We start from the raw sequence: 21,069 nt of genomic DNA on the forward strand, positions 1-21,069 counted from the left end.
AAAACACGACGTCCTTTTCATTATAGGGGACTGGAATGCAAAAGTAGGAAGTCAAGAACTACCTGGAGTAACAGGCAAATTTGGCCTCGGAGTACAGAATGAAGCAGGGCAAAGGCTAATAAGAGTTTTGTCAAGGGAACGCACTGGTCATAGCAAACACCCTCTTCCAACAACACAGGAGAAGACTACACATGGACATCAGCAGATGGTTAACACCGAAATCAGACTGATTATATTCTTTGCACCCAAAGATGGAGAAGCTCTATACAGTCAGCAAAAACAAGACTGGGAGCCGACTGCAGCTCAGATCATGAACTCCTTATTGCCAAATTCAGACTTAAATTGAAGAAAGTAGGGAAAATCACTAGACTATTTGGGTATGATCTAAATCAAATCCCTTACGATTATACACTGGAAGTGACAAATAGAATCAAGGGATTAGATCAGATAGAAAAGAGTGCCTGAAGAACTATGGACGGAGGTTCATGACATTGCAAAGGAGGCAGGATCAAGATCATCCCCAAGAAAAAGATATGCAAAATGGCTGTCTGAGGAGGACTTACAAAGAGCTATGAAAAGAAGAGAAATGAAAGGCAAAGGAGAAAAGAAAAGGTATACCCTTTTGAACTCAGAGTTTCAAAGAATAGCAGGGAGAGATAAGAAAGCCTTCTTCAGTGATCAATGCAAAGAAATAGAGGGAAACAATACAATTGTTTTAGGAAAGACTAGAAATCTCTTCAAGAAAATCAGAGATACTAAGGGAACTTTTCATGCAAAGATGGACACAATAAAGGACAAAAATGGTATGGACCTAACAGAAGCAGACGATATTAAGGACACATGGCAAGAATACACAGAAGAACTATACAAAAGAGATCTTCATGACCCAGATAATCATGATGGTGTGATCACTCTCCTAGAGCCAGACATCCTGGAATACAAAGTCAAGTGGGCCTTAGGAAGCATCAGTATGAACAAAGCTAGTGGAGTTGATGGAATTCCAGTTGAGCTATTTCAAATCCTCAAAGAAGATGCTGTGAAAGTGCTGCACTCAATATGCCAGCAAATTTGGAAAACTCAGCAGTGGCCACAGGACTGGAAAAGGTCAGTTTTCATTCCAATCCCAAAGAAAGGCAATGACAAAGAATGCTCAAACTACCGCACAATTGCACTCATCTCACACGCTAGCTCAGTAATGCTCAAATTTCTCCGAGCCAGGCCTCAACAGTATGTGAACTTCCAGATGTTCAAGCTGGATTTAGAAAAGGCAGAGGAACCAGAGATCAAACTGCCAACATCCGCTGGATCATCAAAAAAGCAAGAGAGTTCCAAATCGGGAAAGGAGTATGTCAAGATTCTATATTGTCACCCTGCTTATTTAACTTATATGCAGAGTACATCATGAGAAACACTGGGCTGGATGAAGCACAAGCTGGAATCAAGACTGCCAGGAGAAATACCACTAACCTCAGATATGGAGATGACAGCACCCTTATGGCAGAGTAAAGAACTAAAGAGCCTCTTGATGAAAGTGAAAGAGGAGTGTGAAAAAGGTGACTTAAAACTCAACATTCATAAAACTAAGATCATGGCATCTGGTCTCATCATTTCATGGCAAACAGATGGGGAAACAGTGAGACTTTATTTTGGGGGGCTCCAAAATCACTGCAGATGGTGACTGCAGCCATGAAATTAAGATGCTTGCTCCCTGGATGAAAAGTTATGACCAACTTAGCACATTAAAAAGCAGAGACATTATTTTGCCAACTAAGGTCCGTCTAGTCAAGGCTATGGTTTTTCCAGCAGTCTTGTATAGATGTGAGAGTTGGATTATAAAGAAAGCTGAGCACCGAAGAACTGATGCTTTTGAACTGTGGTGTTAGAGAAAAGTCTTGAGCGTTCCTTGGAGTGCAAGAAGATCCAACCAGTCCATCCAAAAGGAGATCAGTCCTGAATATTCACTGGAAGGACTGATGCTGAAACTGCAATACTCTGGCCACCTGATGCGAAGAGCTGACTCATTTGAAAAGACCCTGATGCTGGGTAAGATTGAACGCAGGTAGAGAAGGGGACGACAGACGATGAGATGGTTGGATGGCATCACCAAATCAACGGACTTGAGTTTGAGTAAACTCTGGGGGTTGGTGATGGACAGGGAAGCCTGACATGCTTCAGTCCATGGGGTCACAAAGATTTGGACACAACTAAGGGACTGAACTGAACAAGCACTTCCTAAGTTTGCACCAATGAGTTCGATTACCTTTTGGATGTGTGACTAGCAGAATAACTCATCCAATAAGATATCCAATTGCAGCAATACCTTTCTTAACACAGAGATGGCACAGAGGTGGTTGGTGAGAGACATGCAAAGGACAGGACAGATTTTCTCTGAAATGTCCTAAGATTCCAAAGTGGGCAAGTATAAGTTTGAAAACAAGAGTAAGTATGACTAATAAAATTTTAACCTAGAATTTTTAACCTAGTCAGAATTAATTAACTTCTACAACTGGGATTTTTCCCTCAAACTCTCTGGTGATGCAAAGGCTGATCTCTGGGAGTTTGTGTCTGTTAGCTTCAGCCACCCATACATCATTTGCTTATGCCCTTTAATTAGGCTTGACTAGGGGCCTTTTTGGTATTATATCAAAGGGCAGGCCTGTTCAATAAAATGTGGTAGGTTTTTTATTGGGCCACATGGAGTAACAGAATAGCAGAATCAAGGGAGAGAGATCAATTATCACCAAGAGATATCTTCTTATCCTTAGGAAAACATTTTTAGAGTCAAAAAAAGTATTGAGCTAATGTAAAAATATTTTTTTAAATTAACTCATCTAATAAAAGTACTCTTAAAAAATGCTACAAATATCCTCTAGTATATCTGATGGTTAAAAAACACCAAGAAACTTAGATAAAATTAAATTTTTTCTCATATCTACAGCATATGGATTTGTAACATAGAATCTATCCTTAAGGGTTAAAAATTAAATATTACTAACAGATGGAAACTTTGAATACATTGGTTAAAAAAAAAATCAATCATTAAAATGGCACGTTACCTGAAATGTTTTAATAAACAAAAATAAGGAGTTGCCCATAAAGAACAGAAATATGACTTACATATCAAACTACAGGTGAATTCCAAACGGATATTATAACAAAGACAAAATACAACATTTACTCAACTGGTATATGCGAAATATTTTAGAATGTTGCCTGGTATTGACAGAGATATTAACAATAAAGAAGACAAAAGAATATTTAAATAACATGAGGGCAAATAACTTATCTGCACTTACCCAGTGTCCCACAATGAGTAAAACCTGCCACTCCATGGTGCAATGTAACCTTGGAAGGAAAAATGCAAAGGAAATTCATTGCCCTTTCATTGTTTTTATTGGTTTTATGTTTACTGATTATTTGGACTAATTTTAAGCTAATGTTAAAAGAACTGCCTTAAAAAAAAAATAATAAAGGTTATACTGTATTTCACACAGCTGGTCATCAGATATAGTAGTAGTAGCGTTAAGTCACTCAGTCATGTCCAACTCTGTGATCCTACAGATCCTTTGTGATCCTCTGTCCATGGAATTCTCAGGCAAGAATACTGGAGTGGGTTGCCATTCCCTTCTCCAGGGGGTCTTTCTGACCCAGGGATCGAACCCGGGTCTTCTGCATTGCTGGCAGATTCTTTACTGTCTGAGCCTTAGGGATCAAATTAAAAAAATACCCATGGGCATTATATTTCCAAAGAAATACAACAAGCTGACTGAAAACACTGTAGACAGCTTTCCGATCCTTTTAAACCTCTGACTGACTAGTAAAATAAAGATATTAAGAAAGCACTGGATAATTTTTAAAAGTGAGAGGTGTCCAGCATGCCAAATTTAGATCAATTACAAAGGTGATTTTAAACATTTGTGCCTTTTACTCCTGTCAATTAATTCTTCATGATTTTACGAGCTAAGCTGGTACATTAATTTGACAGACCTTCAGAAAGAATTTGATTTGTTTCTAGTGACTGGTAAAGTCAGGCAAAGAAAGTAACTTAAGAATCCAGCTGACTGAAAACTGATCTGGTTGGCTGTTTAGAAGCAGGAGACAGAGTATATAACACACTAGGGAGGGTAAACCTATGCTGTTAACACTGGAAACTTTGAATTTTATACAGTTTGGGCCTAATCATCTATCAAGAGGATGCTAGAATGTGGATTTAACAGAATCTGAAGCAACAAATATATTGTTTAAAAGAAGAAATTTGTAGTGCTGATCAGATTTTAGAACCTTTGACTTGTTTTCATACTGTTTCTAAGGAAACAACAGCTGACCTACTAGGATAAATGGAACATGTACAAAACTTGCAAAAGAATTTACCTTTTGCAATGACATAGAGACAATATTCATGTCCGACCGGTGATGACACCTACCTGTATAAGTCAAATAGATGACACTAAGGAACACAGCACCTGCAGCTAGTGACACGCCCAAAAAGAACAGGGTTTGGAACTCTTGTTTTGTTAACCGGTCTCTCAGATACTGCAAGAAAGCATAAGCTTGCAGCAATGCAAAGACACCTAATTAAAGAGAAGGTTCATGTAAGTAATCAATGAAGTATTTTTCCAAGAACACTGAGAAACATTAATTTGGAAGACTTAGAATACCCTGTACAATTCAGTGATCTGACATTTCCTTTGTCAAATGACAGGTAACCAATTAATACATCCAAAAAATTCTGTTACATATTTTTTTTTCTAATATATGAACAGAGAAGTCTGGTGTGCTGTAGTCCACAGGGACATGACTTAGTGACTGAACAACAATATATGGTTATTGTTCATAGTTGGGGTGGGTATGTGTGGTTCAAGATTCTCACTTAAAATCTGATGATAAAAGCTATGGATCATCATCATCTCAGAAAGTTAAATGTACTGATATTTATAAAATGCTACAAACAAAATGACTACCCACGGATTTTCTATGGGTCATGGACCTTGTGTGGAAATCTCTGATGAAGTTTTATTCACAGATCTCTCATTATATCTTGTTATCTGTGACCCAGATTAATGATGGCAAAATGTTCTGCTTTAGGGAGAATTATGTGACTTTATAATCAATATAAAAGCCCTTAATTCTAGTTAGTAGGGATGGATAAAATATTTTCGTAAGATGTAAAGAATATAAAAATGAAATGTTCCATTCCACCTAAATTTGGTAAAATGACAACTCAGTGGTATAATAACTCAATATACAGATACATTACTATTTAATATTTGTTTATACAAAGCAAATGTTATTTAGTGTTGGCAAAAAAGGATGTTTTACCTTCTCAAAACAGCCATACCTGGGAAGACAGGCACTTTCAGAGGCCCAATATCAGAAAGTCTCAATAAATTCTCCGGTCATATTTTACAGTGGTGATGTTTTAGAACTAATACAATGAAAATTAGAAACAACAACAAAACCCCACAAGAACCCTTCATTCTACTGAAGGTCAGTCAGTCACACATTCATGGATTCTTTATAAGAAAGAACATAGATATTTTTCCTACCTGCAGCTGCCATGTGTTCACTTGTTCTGATTGGCTGGAATCCCACAAAAGGTATCTGCATGGATAATATTAGGCCCACAATATAGAAAGTGCTATATGCTATAAAGACAAAATAGGAAACAAGGACAATTCACTATTACCATTAAGTACTTCAAACATAGATATATACATGTTCATATATTTTTTTAGCAAAGTTTTAACTGAACTTATTTTAATAGAATTTTGAAGTGACTATTCTATTTGATACATATTTGATGATCAATCATACATTATAAAACATATAATTATTTTCTGCCATTTAAAAAAAGTATTATTTTAAGGAGACTGGTGCTGTTTTCTTCTTCTGAAAATGGAATCGAATTTTTTCAGTCTATCATTAACAACTGTTGACATGACCCAAGAAGCATGTAAACACCATTCCTGTTAGCATTAACACAAAGTATGCATGACCAAATGAAAGCTTATCATTATCCTATATGAGCAGCTTGCAGTCTGAAAAGCTTTTAAGTATTTCACAACCTTTTTATAATCTCCTAATATTTTTGTACAGTAATGTAACCAATTTAAAGAAACTTTATGTCCATCTACTAGGTTTTCTATGATTAAAGAACAAAAGAACTAAGTGCACAGAGGTCAAGTCATAAAACAGATTAGTTACAAATTTATTAGGATCTAATAAAGGAAACTTATTTGCTTTCTGCACTGAACATACTATGTAGTATTCTTGGCTTATATCAACCTAAGTGTATAGGCAAACTGGGGGGCGGTTACAGCTTGTATGAAGGACTTGTTTTTGCATTAAGGTGTTCACAGATCATTACAGTGAAAGTATTTGGAACAGTCGTAATTAAAACGTACTTTGAAAAAAAGTTAAAACTCTTCTGAAATAAGTAAATGTGAAAAATATTCCATTTATAAAGCTTATTATACACATCACCTTATGAAGGATAGTCAGTATTTAGTGCTTGGCAAATAAAGTACTCTACTAGGAAAAAAAGACTGCAGGAGAATGGTTCAGCAGACGCATCTGTATGCCACACACTGTACAGCACAGCACACACTTCTCTCTACCCAACGCAGCTGAGAGAGAATGCTTATCCACTGCTAAAAGAAACCCATCCATATGAGGTAAATGATAGGCTAATATTTCAAATGTTAAGGTGCCTTCTTAGCTGTCTGATCAGAGATGACTACAGTATTAGGAAAAGGCTAAGAAGCTTAAGTAGATGTAATAGGAAGGACCAATGTATAAAGTTTCTGATGACCTCAAGCTAACAGAGAACCGGTTGTCAAGAGGGTCCTGAGGAACAAACTCATCCAACAATCTACTTTCCAGACATATTAGTTGGACTAGAACTACTCTCAATCAGATACGTGAACGCAAATGCAATAAAAGTAAATATGAACAAGAAATTCTTGACTGTGTGGATCACGATAAACTGTGGAAAATTCTGAGAGAGATGGGAATACCAGACCACCTGACCTGCCTCTTGAGAAACCTATATGCAGGTCAGGAAGCAACAGTTAGAACTGGACGTGGAACAACAGACTGGTTCCAAATAGGAAAAGGAGTACGTCAAGGCTGTATATTGTCACCCTGCTTATTTAACTTCTATGCAGAGTATATCATGAGAAACACTGGGCTGGGGGAAGCACAAGCTGTTATCACGACTGCCGGGAGAAATATCAATCACCTCAGATATGCAGATGACATCACCCTTATGGCAGAAAGAACTAAAAAGCCTCTTGATGAAAGTGAAAGTGGAGAGTGAAAAAGTTGGCTTAAAGCTCAACATTCAGAAAACGAAGATCATGGCATCTGGTCCCATCATTTCATAGCAAATAGATGGGGAAACAGTGGAAACAGTGTCAGACTTTATTTTGGGGGGCTCCAAAATCAGTGCAGATGGTGACTGCAGCCATGAAGTTAAAAGACGCTTACTCCTTGGAAGGAAAGTTAGGACCAACCTAGATAGCATATTAAAAAGCAGAGACGTTACTGAAAACAAAGGTCCGTCTAGTCAAAACTATGGTTTTTCCAGTGGTCATGTATGGATGTGAGAGTTGGACTGTGAAGAAAGCTGAGCACCGAAGAATTGACGCTTTTGAACTGTGGTGTTGGAGAAGACTCTTGAGAGTCCCTTGACTGCAAGGAGATCCAACCAGTCCATTCTGAAGGAGATCAGCCGTGGGTGTTCTTTGGAAGGAATGACGCTAAAGCTGAAAGTCCAGTACTTTGGCCACCTCATGTGAAGAGTTGACTCATTGGAAAAGACTCTGATGCTGGGAGGGATTGGGGGCAGGAGGAGAAGGGGACAACCGAGGATGAGATAGCTGGATGGCATCACTGACTCAATGGATGTGAGTCTGAGTGAACTCTGGGAGACGGTGATGGACAGGGAGGCCTGGCGTGCTGCGATTCATGGGGTCACAAAGAGTCGGACACGACTGAGCGACTGAACTGATGTCACATATATTTGAACTGCCGACCATTTTGGTTGATGGTGTTCAAATACAGTATGTTTCTCTTACAAATCAGCCTGTGTAGATGCACAAAGAGTCAAGCAGGCAGAATTAGGGAAAAAAATGGGAACATCGTCATTTTGTGACCTTGAAGAATTGTTGTTGTTATTCAGTCACTAAGTCCTGTCAACTCTTTGTAACTCCATGGACTACAATGCATCAGGCTTCCCTATTCTTCACTATCTCCTGAAGTTTGCTCAAATTCATGTCCATTGAGTTGGTGAAGCTATTCAACCATCTCACCCTCTGCTGCCCTCTTCTCCTTTTGCCTTCAATCTTTCCCAGCATCAGGGTCTTTTCCAATGAGTTGGCTCTTCACATCAGGTAGCAAAATTACTGAAGCTTCAGCTTCAATATCAGTCCCTCCAATGAATATTCAGGATTGATTTTCTTTTAGGATTGACTGTTCCTCTCCTTGCAGTCCAAGGGACTCTCAAGAGTCTTCTCCAACACCACAACTCAAAAGCATTGTTTCTTCAGTGCTCAGCCTTCTTTATGGTCCAACTCTCACATCCACACATGACTACTGGAAAAACCATAGCTCTGACCAGACAGACTTTTGTCAGCAAAGTGAATTGCCTTCACTTCACCAACTACCTCTGCTTCTTAATACACTGTCTAGGTTTGTCATAGCTTTCCTTCCAAAGAACAAGTGTCTTTCATTTCATGGCTGCCGTAACTATCCACAGTGAGTTTGAAGCCCAAGAAAATCTGTTACTGTTTCCACTTTTCCCGGTATATTCAAGAAGAGACTAAATCTGCTAATATTCTCATTTCAGTGGTTTCATGCAGCTACAGAGGCATTCACTGCATTAGGTAAAGAAAACTCTTTATAAAGAAGTGGTACACTAGAGTTCAAGTTAATAAAAAAAAGTGATGGAGATGGCTTCAAGAAAAAGAAACTCAATCTCAAGAAATATAAAAAAGGCCAGGTGGGACTTTAACTTGCAAACACATTACTTTGTAAATATGAGTTAGTGTTAAACAAATTTCAACTAATAGAAACAGACATGTTCTCAACAATAGTTTACCTATAAATATTCCTCTATCCAAACTAACCTCATTTATACCTACTTACTTATTTATACCGACTCTGATGATTCAAAGCTAATGAACGTGATAAATGCAATACTCCAAAGATAACCATTTTTTTTTAAAAGAACTTGATTCATGTCTTCCCTATTTTTATCTTTTTTGGATCAGTGATACTGAGATGTTTACATAGAGGGATGTATGTTCTACTTCATAGTACTCTTTAATACACAAATATTTCCATTGTTAAAGGCCCCAAATGGAGTCAGCAGTGCTGAAATTCAAGACTCAATACCCAATCCTAACTGCAGTCACAACCTTCCGCAGGAATACTATTCTACTAGGTCAGCATGGAATATTCTGTCAGCACCAATCAGGTAATCCTTTCTAACCCCCACTGCCCAAAGAAAGAGGAGGGAATCTGCCACAAAGACCGTTTCCCTCCCCCACCACAGGTAGGTTACCTAAGCCTGAAAGGCTTTTTTGGTTATGAATTCCTTGTCTTGCCTATAAAAATCTTTCCCTTACTGTGGTTCTTTGGAGCTCCTTTCTTACTTGGCTAGATTAGTGATGCTGCCCAACTTATGAATCATTAATAAAGCCAATTAGATACTTAAAATTCACTCAGTTGAATTTTGTTAAAAAAAGAAAATTCCAAGTTCATCTTGCTTAATACTGCCCTTCTTCTTGAACCTGTAAAATTAGACATACATCATCATAGCTTAATTTAAATCCTATTTACAAAGCCATGTTTTTAAACACAGAAAATAAGAATTAGCAATACGTATTAAGAAACAGTGAAACTAGAAGAAATAGTGAAGTAACCCTCAATTCTTAAACCATTCTCCAATGCAAAATGAAAACGTGTTTTTCTCAAGTCTTTGTACCATATGTTTTAAAATTATCTCTTTAATTCATTCAAATATTAAGTTATGGTCTATTATGGTCAAGACATTCTAAAAATACAATCTGACCTTCTAAGAATCAGATATCCAATTTGGAAAATCACACATGTACACAAATTACCGCAATACAATGGAGCAAGTACATGCGACATTGGTGGAAAAAACCCTGGCTCTGTAAGAACTTAAAGGAGGGCGAGAGCTCTGCTTCCTGACCTGGACGTTGAAGACGCACGGAACACCACCTGCACCATTCTCCGACACTCTCAGAACCCTCCACAGCACACGCAGAGAACAATCGTTCTCCACCAGTTCTTCCTCCAGACTCTGAAACTTGACCAAACTATGGTCTACATCTTCACAACCTTCTATCCATCTATCTTAACCTACGTTTTTTTACCCTTTAAACCAGAAGAATAAAGCTTTCTTTCTATCAAAGTAGTGAGTTCTAAGGAAACAAACAAGACCAATAGTGTGGTAAATCATTCATTACATCATGACAATGTTACCACACTGCCATCCTGTGGAAGTATAGTTATTGGCAATTTACTCCTGCAGATCAAACCTCCAATGTGTTAGAATTCCCCTCAAATTATCATTAGGAAGATATATGCAAAGCCTGTTAGCTTATTTGTAAGCAAAGAAAATCTCTTTGATTTGGGACAAATAGTAATCTTCTAAAACAGAACCTAAACATCTTTTCACTTTTACAGTACTTTTTTCAAGGGTATTGGGTGGGACTAGATTGATACAGAAAAGAAACAAACCACTGTTCTTGGCTTAAGGTGCACAAATGAGTTGGTCTGTAAAATAAAAGGCACCAAAAGGCCTGATTCGAGTACCAAAGAAATGCCCAGTTTTCAAGAAGCTCTTGCTGTTCCCCAAAGTAACCTTTAAGTACTTTCTTTCTCCCTGACAAAGCATCACAATTTAAGTTGACAGCACCCTTCATGCTTTTAAAATACTATTGTACGTCCCTTTATGTAAATAAAGTTAGAAAAGGTTTTGTGAATATTATATTCCAGTTAACTCTAATCTACCATGAAATCACCTTAGGATTCGCTCTATCTCCTGGGTGATATTTAATAGAAAGGGCTGGCAAAACACTTTCTCTCTCAACCACAACAGCACTAACCAAAAGAAACAGAAAATACTTTAAAACTCAACCAGTTTTGCTTTATTATTAATAAATATGATTAAAGGGTTTACAAGACTGTTGAAATCTTTGATTAATAAAGATATTTTACTGTTTGGTTACTGTGAATGCTGATAAATAAAGGGAGTGAAAGATGGTAAGAAACGTACATGAAATTACAGCTTACAAGACCGCCCCCCCCCCAAAAAAACAAAACAAACAAAAACCCTCCACAGATTCTTCTTGACCAGCAGAGAGAAATATAATGACTAACAGATACACCAGAGAAAAAATAATTTTTCTTTCTCAAGGATGTGGTTCATTACAAACTGTATTGAATGAATCTTTTAAACTACTATTTTACAAGCTCTATTTTAAAAGCAGGAAGAAGTGACTTGTGCAAAACATCTGAATGGAGACAGAATGACAATTTTTTAAAAATGGCAAATATACCTAGTACTGATACTTAAAATGAAATCAAGCATAGGATAGCAAAAAGAACAACAAAGAAATATAATTTAAAAATGTAACATGATGCTCCTTGGTAACTTCTAGAGCTGAATAGAAATGAGGAGGGTAGGGAAGTTAGACTTTGCTAATCTAACTTCACTTCCTTTAGCTCTTCTTCCTCTTTCTGATTCAGGGGCATTTCACAAAGGTCTATCCCTCAATCTTCTCCCTAACTCTGTCCTCCTGACCATTACATTTTTAGGGCCCTACATTTTTAAAATTAAACGAAGAAACTCTCAGTTCTTCCCCATAACCATTTAATTTAAAAACATTTTTTCCTTATACCATTCCAAAACAAAAAGCTCACAGTTATTGTTTAATCCATCATCTTTTCTGGATTCCAATGCTGGCTTACAGTGTTTTCAGGGTAACGAGATATATAATCACATGTTGATATATTTCTACAATAAGGTAGTTGTCTATATGGTAGGCAACACAGTTACAATGATTTTTGCATCACAGGGTATTGAGCCAAAATATCTACATTTAGGCTTCAGCTCCATTACGAGCTACATGATCCTGAGCAAACCGTCTTCTCTTGTTTACCAGGACCTATCCTCAGTGCGAGGTTGGAAAGAGTCCATGAGTTCAACACATGCAAAGACCTTAGGACAGTTCATGGTGCGTAAGAACTGCCTGATACATATATGTACTATTTCAGTGGTGATTGCTACAGAGTATGCTGAAGTGGGTATAAACCTAATTAGCAGAGATTAACTTTTTAAAAATACTGATATAACACATACTAAGAAAACCCCACCCTTTTAAAATGTACCACTGAGTGGTTATTATAGTCACAAAGTTGTGTGACTATCACCACTATTTAATTCTAGAACATCCCCCAACCCCCGCCCGCAAGAAACCCCATATCTATAAGCTGTCACTCTAGTCCCCAAACTCTTGGCAACCTCTAAACCAACTTTCTGTCTCTAACCTGCTTGCTGTCTTTATAGATGTGCCACCTCTGGACATTTTATACAGAAAGAATCCTACAATATATGGCCTTTTGTGTCTGGTTTATTTTACTTAGCACAATGTTTTCAAGGTTCACGATATAGCATGTATCACCTTTATTCCTTTTCACTGCTGAACAACATTCCACTGTACGGACACACCATATTTTATCCACTCACCAGTTAATGGACAGTGGGTTGTCTTCAGTTTTTGGCTATTATGAACAATGAGTGCTGCTATGAACGTTACAAGTTTCTGTGTAAGTATGTAATTTTCAATTCTCTTGGGTATATACCAAGGAGTGGATTTGTGGGTCACAGTAACTAAGTTTTTGATAAACTGCCAAACTACTATGTTTTTAATCAAGTAAACAGCTTTATTATTTTTATTAATGTTTTCCAACATTATTATAATAGAATTATATTACTTCATTATAAAGACACTGGATTCAGATGACAACTTCTCTGTGATTAATACAACCTACAACCTATAAAAGTTCTGTCTCTATCACAGAAAGTGAGTTCTAAGATTCAAGACACCATCTATTACTAAGCATCTTATTCTAAAGATGTGTTCTAAAACCTGCAGAGCAAATTAAAATCTTGCAGACAAAAACCCTCAGTCTACACTATGGTCTGAATGTTTATAAACCCAATACCCGAGGAAAGGGTGTTAGGAGGCAGCCTCTGGGAAGTGATTAAATAATGAGGTCACCGGGAAACAAGCACCCTTTTAAAAGCGGCCGATAGCTGGCTCGTTCCTTCTATCATATGGGGACAGAGACAGTATCAAGCTAAGAAACAGGAGAAGAGCCCTCAGAAGAATGTAAGCATTCTGGTGCTTTCTAGCTTCCAAATTGAGAAATTTCTCTTGTTTATAAACTACCCAGTCTGTGGCATTTTTGTTATAGCAGCTTGAATGGATTAAGACAGTGTGCTGTATATTATTCAGAAAGGGCTTTCAAAAGCTTATTAAACTGTTAAGATGCTCAGTCTCTTGCAAGTAAGGTGAATTAGAATAGTGTGTATATATAATGTAATAGTGTGTTTATAGTGTGTATGTATCATTTCCCCAAATTAAAAAAAAAAAGGCTGGTAAATATTAAATTGAGACTTATTTTGCAAAAACAAAACAAACTGATTAAGGAAAAATTGATAATAATACACTTCAGTAAAAATGCCTAACCCTCCTTATGAATACAAAAAGGCAAACACTGTAGAGTTAGCTTTATTACTCATGGGTAATACCAACCAAACAGAAATGTCTGACAATGAAAGAATGTATACGAAACACCTCTTAGAAGTTGACAGATATCAGAAGTCTAATCACTTACCTATGTAGACTCTTTTGCTGTATCTCTGCATCAGTAACAACACAAAAACATGCAGTGGAATAAGGTTGATAATAAACACATAACCACCCCAAGCAGAGACCTATGAGTAAAGAAATGCTAAGTTAAATAATTTACATATTTGCTTCTTAAAGTAGATAAATTCTGCCACAAAAGTCTAAACATAAACACTAGGATTTTCAGCAATTTTGAGATGCTTCAAAATAACCTATTTTTTCTATAACATACAAATAACCTACTTTTTGTTTTTTATTGATAATTAAAACAACACAATCCCATAATTCCAATACACTTTTCTATATCCACTGATATCCACTAGAGGAATGGTCAAATTAAACTTATTAAGAACACTGAGAACAGTTTGTGAATTGGCAAGAAAAACACTATCACAGAGATACAGACTTTAGAATACATATCATAAACTTTTAAAAACAAAAAACCCTTTGCTCTCCCCCATTTTTTATGGTAAATACATTGCAAGAGACTTTACAGAGAGTAAGAACAATGGATGTTAACATCAGTCAACACCTCAACTAAAAGGAATACTCTGATGATCTGGATATGCTTTGTGATCCTCAAGATAAAAGGTGCTACCTTGGGTATAAATTTCTTCCTACTAATGGATACAAACCAGGATCCCAGTTTAATGTTTAGCCTGTATCACAAAGCTAGAAAAATTCTATTTATCGGTATGTTCTGGTCTAAATTAATAAAGATCCTAAAGATTATGCTTATTCCAGACCAACAGAATTTATTATTTTTTAAGAACATTCAATTCAGTAAAAATAATAAGGTCTGTCAAGATCAAGTTCTTACATGTGCTCTAACAATAAAAAGCTTGATAGAACCATTTGAATCAACAGTCACCTTAGGAGACTATATGTTAACATATATTCTAACAATGTTTCACCAAAGACAACATTCCTCTGGTTGAGCTCCAGTTCTACCTGAAGGACTTCTGGTTATTTCTAAAATTTAAGTCTAAACTTGAGAGAGAGTAAGTTTGCTATTACTGAGCACAACGTGCCTAGGACACATTAATTAGGCACAGAATATGTCCTAACCTTTAACCACTTTAAAAGGGCCATGAATAATTTGGAAACACAAATTTCATGACATTTGTTTAACAACCAAAAAAAAGTTACCTAAGTTTATCATTAAGTTTCAGCATAAGAAAACCATATAGGCTGTGGTGTGAAAAGAAAGGCAGGAGATTAAAGAGGTGATACTGAACTCCAATCTTAAGTAACCTGTCGAAAAAATTAGACAAGCAGTTCACAGGTTAACCCATTTACAAAAAGTTGTACATCTGAAAGAAAATTTTTGTGTTCACTTGCTGCAAATATTATGTTTGAGAGGTTGAGTATTAGTCCTCCATCACCCATAAAGTAGAAGTCCATACAAGACCCTGAAGATAGGAGTAGGGAAGAAAATGGTAGTAAGGAAAGAGGATGCATGAAGTAAGATCTTAAAGACTTCAGGAGAAAGGAAGTGAAGAACTGCCCTGACTGAGAAGGCACTGGTCTAGTTGCCGAAGACTTAGACCTCATGTATTCAGTTTCAAGTATGAAATCTTACCATATAGAAATACGACAAGCAGCAGCACATCGTCCAAAAAACTGACCCAGTTTTTACAGATTTTACCTAAAAAACAAACAAGCAACTGATATAAAAATGTTTATAAATGTTCCTGTTGATTGAAAAAAGGTTAAGTGTTTAGTTAACTTGTATTATAAAAAGCAAAAATTATTCTTTAAAAAGGGTAATGAGATTACACAGATACTTAGATTCACTTACTAACACTGGACAGTAGTCAGACATTTTAGGAGTAGCTTTGATTTTTTTAGTTATGTAGTTTTTAGTAAAAAGAGTCATATCGAAAGAAACAATGTATATTTTTCCATTTGTTCTATTTTCTATCTCAAAATGATTAATATCAACAAATTAAGATTTTAAACTAAAGAATAAATTTGTTTAGTAACTCTACATTTTTATATGGCAGGTTTGCTTAGACCTAACACCTTAATCTGTGGTTTTTCTTCATCTGAATGTGATCATCTATATATCAATATTAATTATGAACATTCATTTCTGAAAACAAATTAAGCTGGAAAGTTTAAGACACCACAATCAACATCTTCATTAAGTTTATATTCTTAAATTTCTAGAAGACCTAATGTCAGTAAAATTCTTAATTACTCTTAAGACAATGGTCTGTAAACAAAGGTTTAAAAAGTTGACAAATGTCTATGGTCTAAAAAGAAACTAATCAAAGAGTTTATATGTTCACCCGAAAGAGCAAAATACATCAGCACCTTCAGAAAGAGAATTTAAAATTTTAAAAGCATAAGCTCTGAATACTTATGCCAAGAGCAACGGGTCATCTTTAAGATGAATCAAGTGAGGGTCCAAAAGAAATGATAGACATAAGGCCCATTATAAGCAATCCTGTATTAAGAGCTATCTTTATGTCCTGATATGATAGGAAGTTCAACTTAGTATTATACAGAGTTTATTTCAAGGAATTCTTATTTTCAAAATGGTCTTCTATTAGTACATTAAAACAAACCACAGGTGACATCAACCTTTGGGGAAATTGTAACAAAAAAGGAAGGGAAAGAGGAAGAAAAGAGAAAACATTCCTAATTCACAGCACTTCGAGCTGCCTGAGACTTCTAATAGACTATGAAACACTGCTCGGAATTCAGAATTCAGTGTTCCAAAACACTGCTCAGAATACAGTGCACGTGTATGCCAAAATATACTCCGGTCTTCTCCCCCAAACCATGCCAACTTTGAAAAGGTTTCCCTTTGGACAGGGTAAAATAACATGGGTCCTATGGGGAGGGGATATGTTAAAATATTTAAAATTTTTAAAGCAAGAAAACTATAATCTGGAAGTTTGTTTTATAACTTTATTCATATACTGAAAGCCACTGAACCGTATACTTTGAAAGGCTAAATTTTATAGTATGTAAATTATTTCTCAAAAAAAGTTAGTGCAGTGAAGTTAAAATAGTCCATAATGGGAAACTGCTTATATTAGAAGTGTATGAGTGCTCAACTGCGCCTGACTCTCTGCAGCTCTATGGCCTGTAGCCTGCCAGGCTTCACTATCCATGGGATTTTCCAGGCAAGAACACTGGAGTGGGTTGCCATTTCCACTTCCCAGCCCAGGGATCAAACCCGCATCTCCTGAGTCTCCTGCACTGGCAGGTGATTCTTTATCACTGAGCCACCACTCAGGAAGATTCCTTCCATTAGAAGAGATGATCTCAAATGACTAATATAATGATCTAGAAAAATTTAAGCAAAAACTGAGAAATAAAATAATAAAAAGAGATACCATGTTCTGAGATGACTCTCAGAAGTATTTAGCTGCATGAAGTAAGTCAGACTTATATAAAGGGCCACCCCAAACTGTCTGTTTCTATAACATGGCATTCCGGAAAAGAAACTCCCAGAGATAATACAGACAGAAATCAGATCTGTGATTGCAAGTAATACAGTTTAAGGACAAGGCTGATTACAAAGGCACAGGAAGAAACTTAAAATCCCACAACTATAGGATGCAATGTGGTGAGAAGTATTGTTCTAAGTACTATTCTATCTACATTAGCTCTATTTTTGGTGACAGTAACAATGGAAACAAACATTTACTCATCCCTTTCTGTGTTCTTACAATGTTCTGTACCTTTACATGAATTAGCTTATTTAAACCATATAAGGTAATTCTTTTTTTCACTTTGCAACAGGATTTTATTTTTCCTTTATATCCATTACAGTGTTTGAAACCTAAAGAAATCATTTTTCCCCTCAAATTTGGATGTGTATATAAGTATCACTTGTCTTTCATTTTATAACTGATGAAACAGACATGGAGGAGGTTTAAACAACTCCAAGTGATAGAACTGGAATTCAAACAAAGAGGAAGATGAGCCAAGAAAAACAAACAGTGAAACAAACTATACTTGAAACTATAATCAAAGACAGCTTTCCAGAAATAAAAATTAACAATATATTGTGTTGAAAGGGTTTATCATTACCAGGAGTACCAACTTTGATACATATCTTAGGAAATCTATTAGATTTCAATGCTATATAGGTAAAAAACAAAAAATAAAAAACTCATTATTTCTTCAGGAAAAAAAAAAAGACGTTTCTTATGAAACACATAAAATTAGGTTAACAGTAAGAAGCAACATGATGGTAGTACAATTTCAAAAATTTCAAGTGAAGAACAAATGACCTAGACCTTTCTATCTAGCCAAACTCACATATGAGACTAGCAATACCATGTATAAAAAAAGTGTAAATGACATTAAAATACAAAATACTATAGTTTATAAAATATACTACATACTTAATAATATGTAATACATAACAAAAGCCATATATGAAAAGTACAGTAAATATACTCAATGGTGAAAGACTGAAGTTTCCCCTCTATGACCAGGAAGAAGACAAGGATGCCTAATTTCACCACCTCTATTCAACACAGTACTTAAGTCCTACTCAGAGCAATTAGACAAGAAAAATAAATAAAAGGAATCCAAATTGGTGGAAAGAAGTAAAATCACCCTTGTTCACAGATATGATCTCATATGAAAAAAGCTCCCCCATACAAAACCTGCTAGAGCTAACAAATGAACTCAGCAAAACAGCAAGATACAAGTCAACACAGAAGAAATAAATAAATAAACCCCAGTGCATTTCTATATACTAACCAATAGCAATGCAAGAAGGATATTACAAAAAATTTCCAATAGCATCAAAAGGAATAAAATTAAACTAATGAAGTAAAAGACTTGCATGATAAAAACTGTAAAACACTGTTTAAAGAAGACAGAAATGGAAACACCCCATGATTATTCATAGACTGGAAGATGATAATACTACCCAAAGTAATCTACAGAGTCAATACGATCCATATCAAAATCCGACGATTTTTTCTTTGCAGAAGTAAAAACCCACCCTAAAATTCATATGGAATCTCAAAGGACCCCTAGTAGCCAAAGGAATCCTGAAAAAGAACAGAGAGGACAAACACCTCCTGATTTTAAAACTTACTCCACAGCTAAAGAAATCAGTGTGGTGTTGGCATGAAGACACATATATACTGAGAGGTCAATGGAACAAAATAAAAAACTCACAGACTTTTGTATATATAGTCAAATGATTTTCAATAAGGGCGCCAAGTGTTTTCAATGGGGAACCACAGTCCCTTCAGTACCCAGTGCTGAGCAAACTGGACATCAATGTGCAAAATAATGAAGTTGGACCCTTACCAGCATATACAAAAACTAACTCAAACAGACCTACTGCTAGTAGGAATGTAAAATAGTACAGTTGCTACAGAAAACAATATGGTGGCTTCTCAAAAAATTGCAATAGAACTCACCCATGACCCAGCAATTTCACTTCTGGGTATATACCCAAAATAATTGAAAGCAAGGTCTGTAAGAGATATTTGTATACCCATGTTAGCTAAAACATGGAGGCAACCAAATTGTCCATCGACAAATGAATGGATAAACAAAAGGTGGTATATAGATACAATGGAATATTATTTTCAGCCATAAAAAAGGAAACTCTGACATATGCCACAGCATAGATGAATCTTGAGGACATTACACTAAGTGAAATAAGCCAGCCACAAAGAGACAAAAATGTACGATTCCATTTATATGAAATACTTAAGAGCTGTTAAAATCATAGAGACAGAAAGGAGAATGGTGGTGGGTCAGGGGCCGGGGAAGATTAAAATGGGCAGTTATGGAACACGATGGCAATGGATGGTGGTGACAACTGTATAACATTATAAATCTACTGAATGCTACACACTACTGAACTCTACATTTACAAATAGTTAAGATAGTATATTTTATGTTACATATATTCTACCACAATTTAAAAACACACACAAAAAACCCAAAGCAACAACCATGAGATACCACTTCATACCAACAGTTAAGTAAAACAAACGAAAAAACCTGGGGCGGGGGGGTAGTTTTGGTGAGGATCAGGAGAAATTAAAATCCTCATACACTACCAGTGGAAATGTAAAAGGGGGAAACCACTGTGGGAAATAGTCTGGCAAATCCCCCAATTCCACTCTTACATATATATGGAAGAGAAATGAAAATATATGTATGTCCACACAAAAACGAGTACACAAATGTGCACTGGCAGTATTACTCCTAATAGTTAATACTTGAAAACAACTCAGTGTCCATCAGCTAATGGATTTTAAACATGTGGTATATATACGATGGGTTGAAAGGGAAAGTGTTACTTGCTCAATCATGTCCAACTCTTTTGAGACCCTATGGACTTTAGCCTGCCAGGCCCCTCTGTCTATGGAATTCTCCAGGCAAGAATACTGGCATGGGTTGCCATTCCCTTCTCCAGAGGATCTTCCCAACCTGGGGATCAAACCCAGGTCTCCCGTATTGGAGGGAGATTCTTTACCATCTGAGCCATCAGGGAAGCCATACAATACAATACAATGCAATTCAATGGGTTATTCAACCACAAAAAAGAAATACTGATACATGTCAAAAATACTGAAGATTATGCCAAGTGAATGCATTGTTTATGTGGATTTTACCTATGTGAAATGTCCAGAATAATAAGTCTTCAAACAGAAATTAAAAAATAAGGAATGGGGAGGTTCAAGATTTCCTTAGGGGGTATAAAATGTTCTGCAAGTAAACAGAGGATACCAAAAGCCACTGAACTGTGTATGCGAGACAGCAAAAGAGACACAGATGTATAGAACGGACTTTTGGACTCTGTGGGAGAGGGAGAGGGTGGGATGATTTGGGAGAATGGCACTGAAACATGTATACTATCATGTAAGAAACGAATCGCCAGTCTATGTTCGATACAGGATGCTTGGGGCTGGTGCACGGGGATGATCCAGAGAGATGACACGGGGTAGGAGGTGGGAGGGGGGTTCAGGATTGGGAACTCATACACCCGTGGCGGATTCATGTCAATGTATGGCAAAACCAATACAGTGTTGTAAAGCAAAATAAAGTTTGTTTTTTTTTTTAAAAAAAGAATGGTTGAAAGTGAATTTATGTCATGAATTTTGTTCCAATTTCTTAAATT

The 21,069-nt window shown here is 36.3% G+C and overlaps 1 protein-coding gene across 1 annotated transcript in view; it reads right to left on the bottom strand.

Moving 5' to 3' along the window:
* STT3B (STT3 oligosaccharyltransferase complex catalytic subunit B) overlaps positions 1 to 21,069 on the bottom strand; it is a 100,221-nt gene that overhangs the window by 17,644 nt on the left and 61,508 nt on the right. Inside the window, exons 4-8 of the mRNA XM_040246325.1 lie at positions 15,532 to 15,597; positions 13,936 to 14,035; positions 5,547 to 5,645; positions 4,425 to 4,571; positions 3,297 to 3,345 (exon numbers count right to left, since the gene is read on the bottom strand). Of these exons, the coding sequence (XP_040102259.1) occupies positions 3,297 to 3,345; positions 4,425 to 4,571; positions 5,547 to 5,645; positions 13,936 to 14,035; positions 15,532 to 15,597 (461 nt within the window). The remainder of the gene's footprint in view (positions 1 to 3,296; positions 3,346 to 4,424; positions 4,572 to 5,546; positions 5,646 to 13,935; positions 14,036 to 15,531; positions 15,598 to 21,069) is intronic.

This window comes from Oryx dammah, unplaced genomic scaffold (genome assembly GCF_014754425.2).
Source record: "Oryx dammah isolate SB20612 unplaced genomic scaffold, SCBI_Odam_1.1 HiC_scaffold_9, whole genome shotgun sequence".
Lineage (NCBI taxonomy): Eukaryota > Metazoa > Chordata > Mammalia > Artiodactyla > Bovidae > Oryx > Oryx dammah.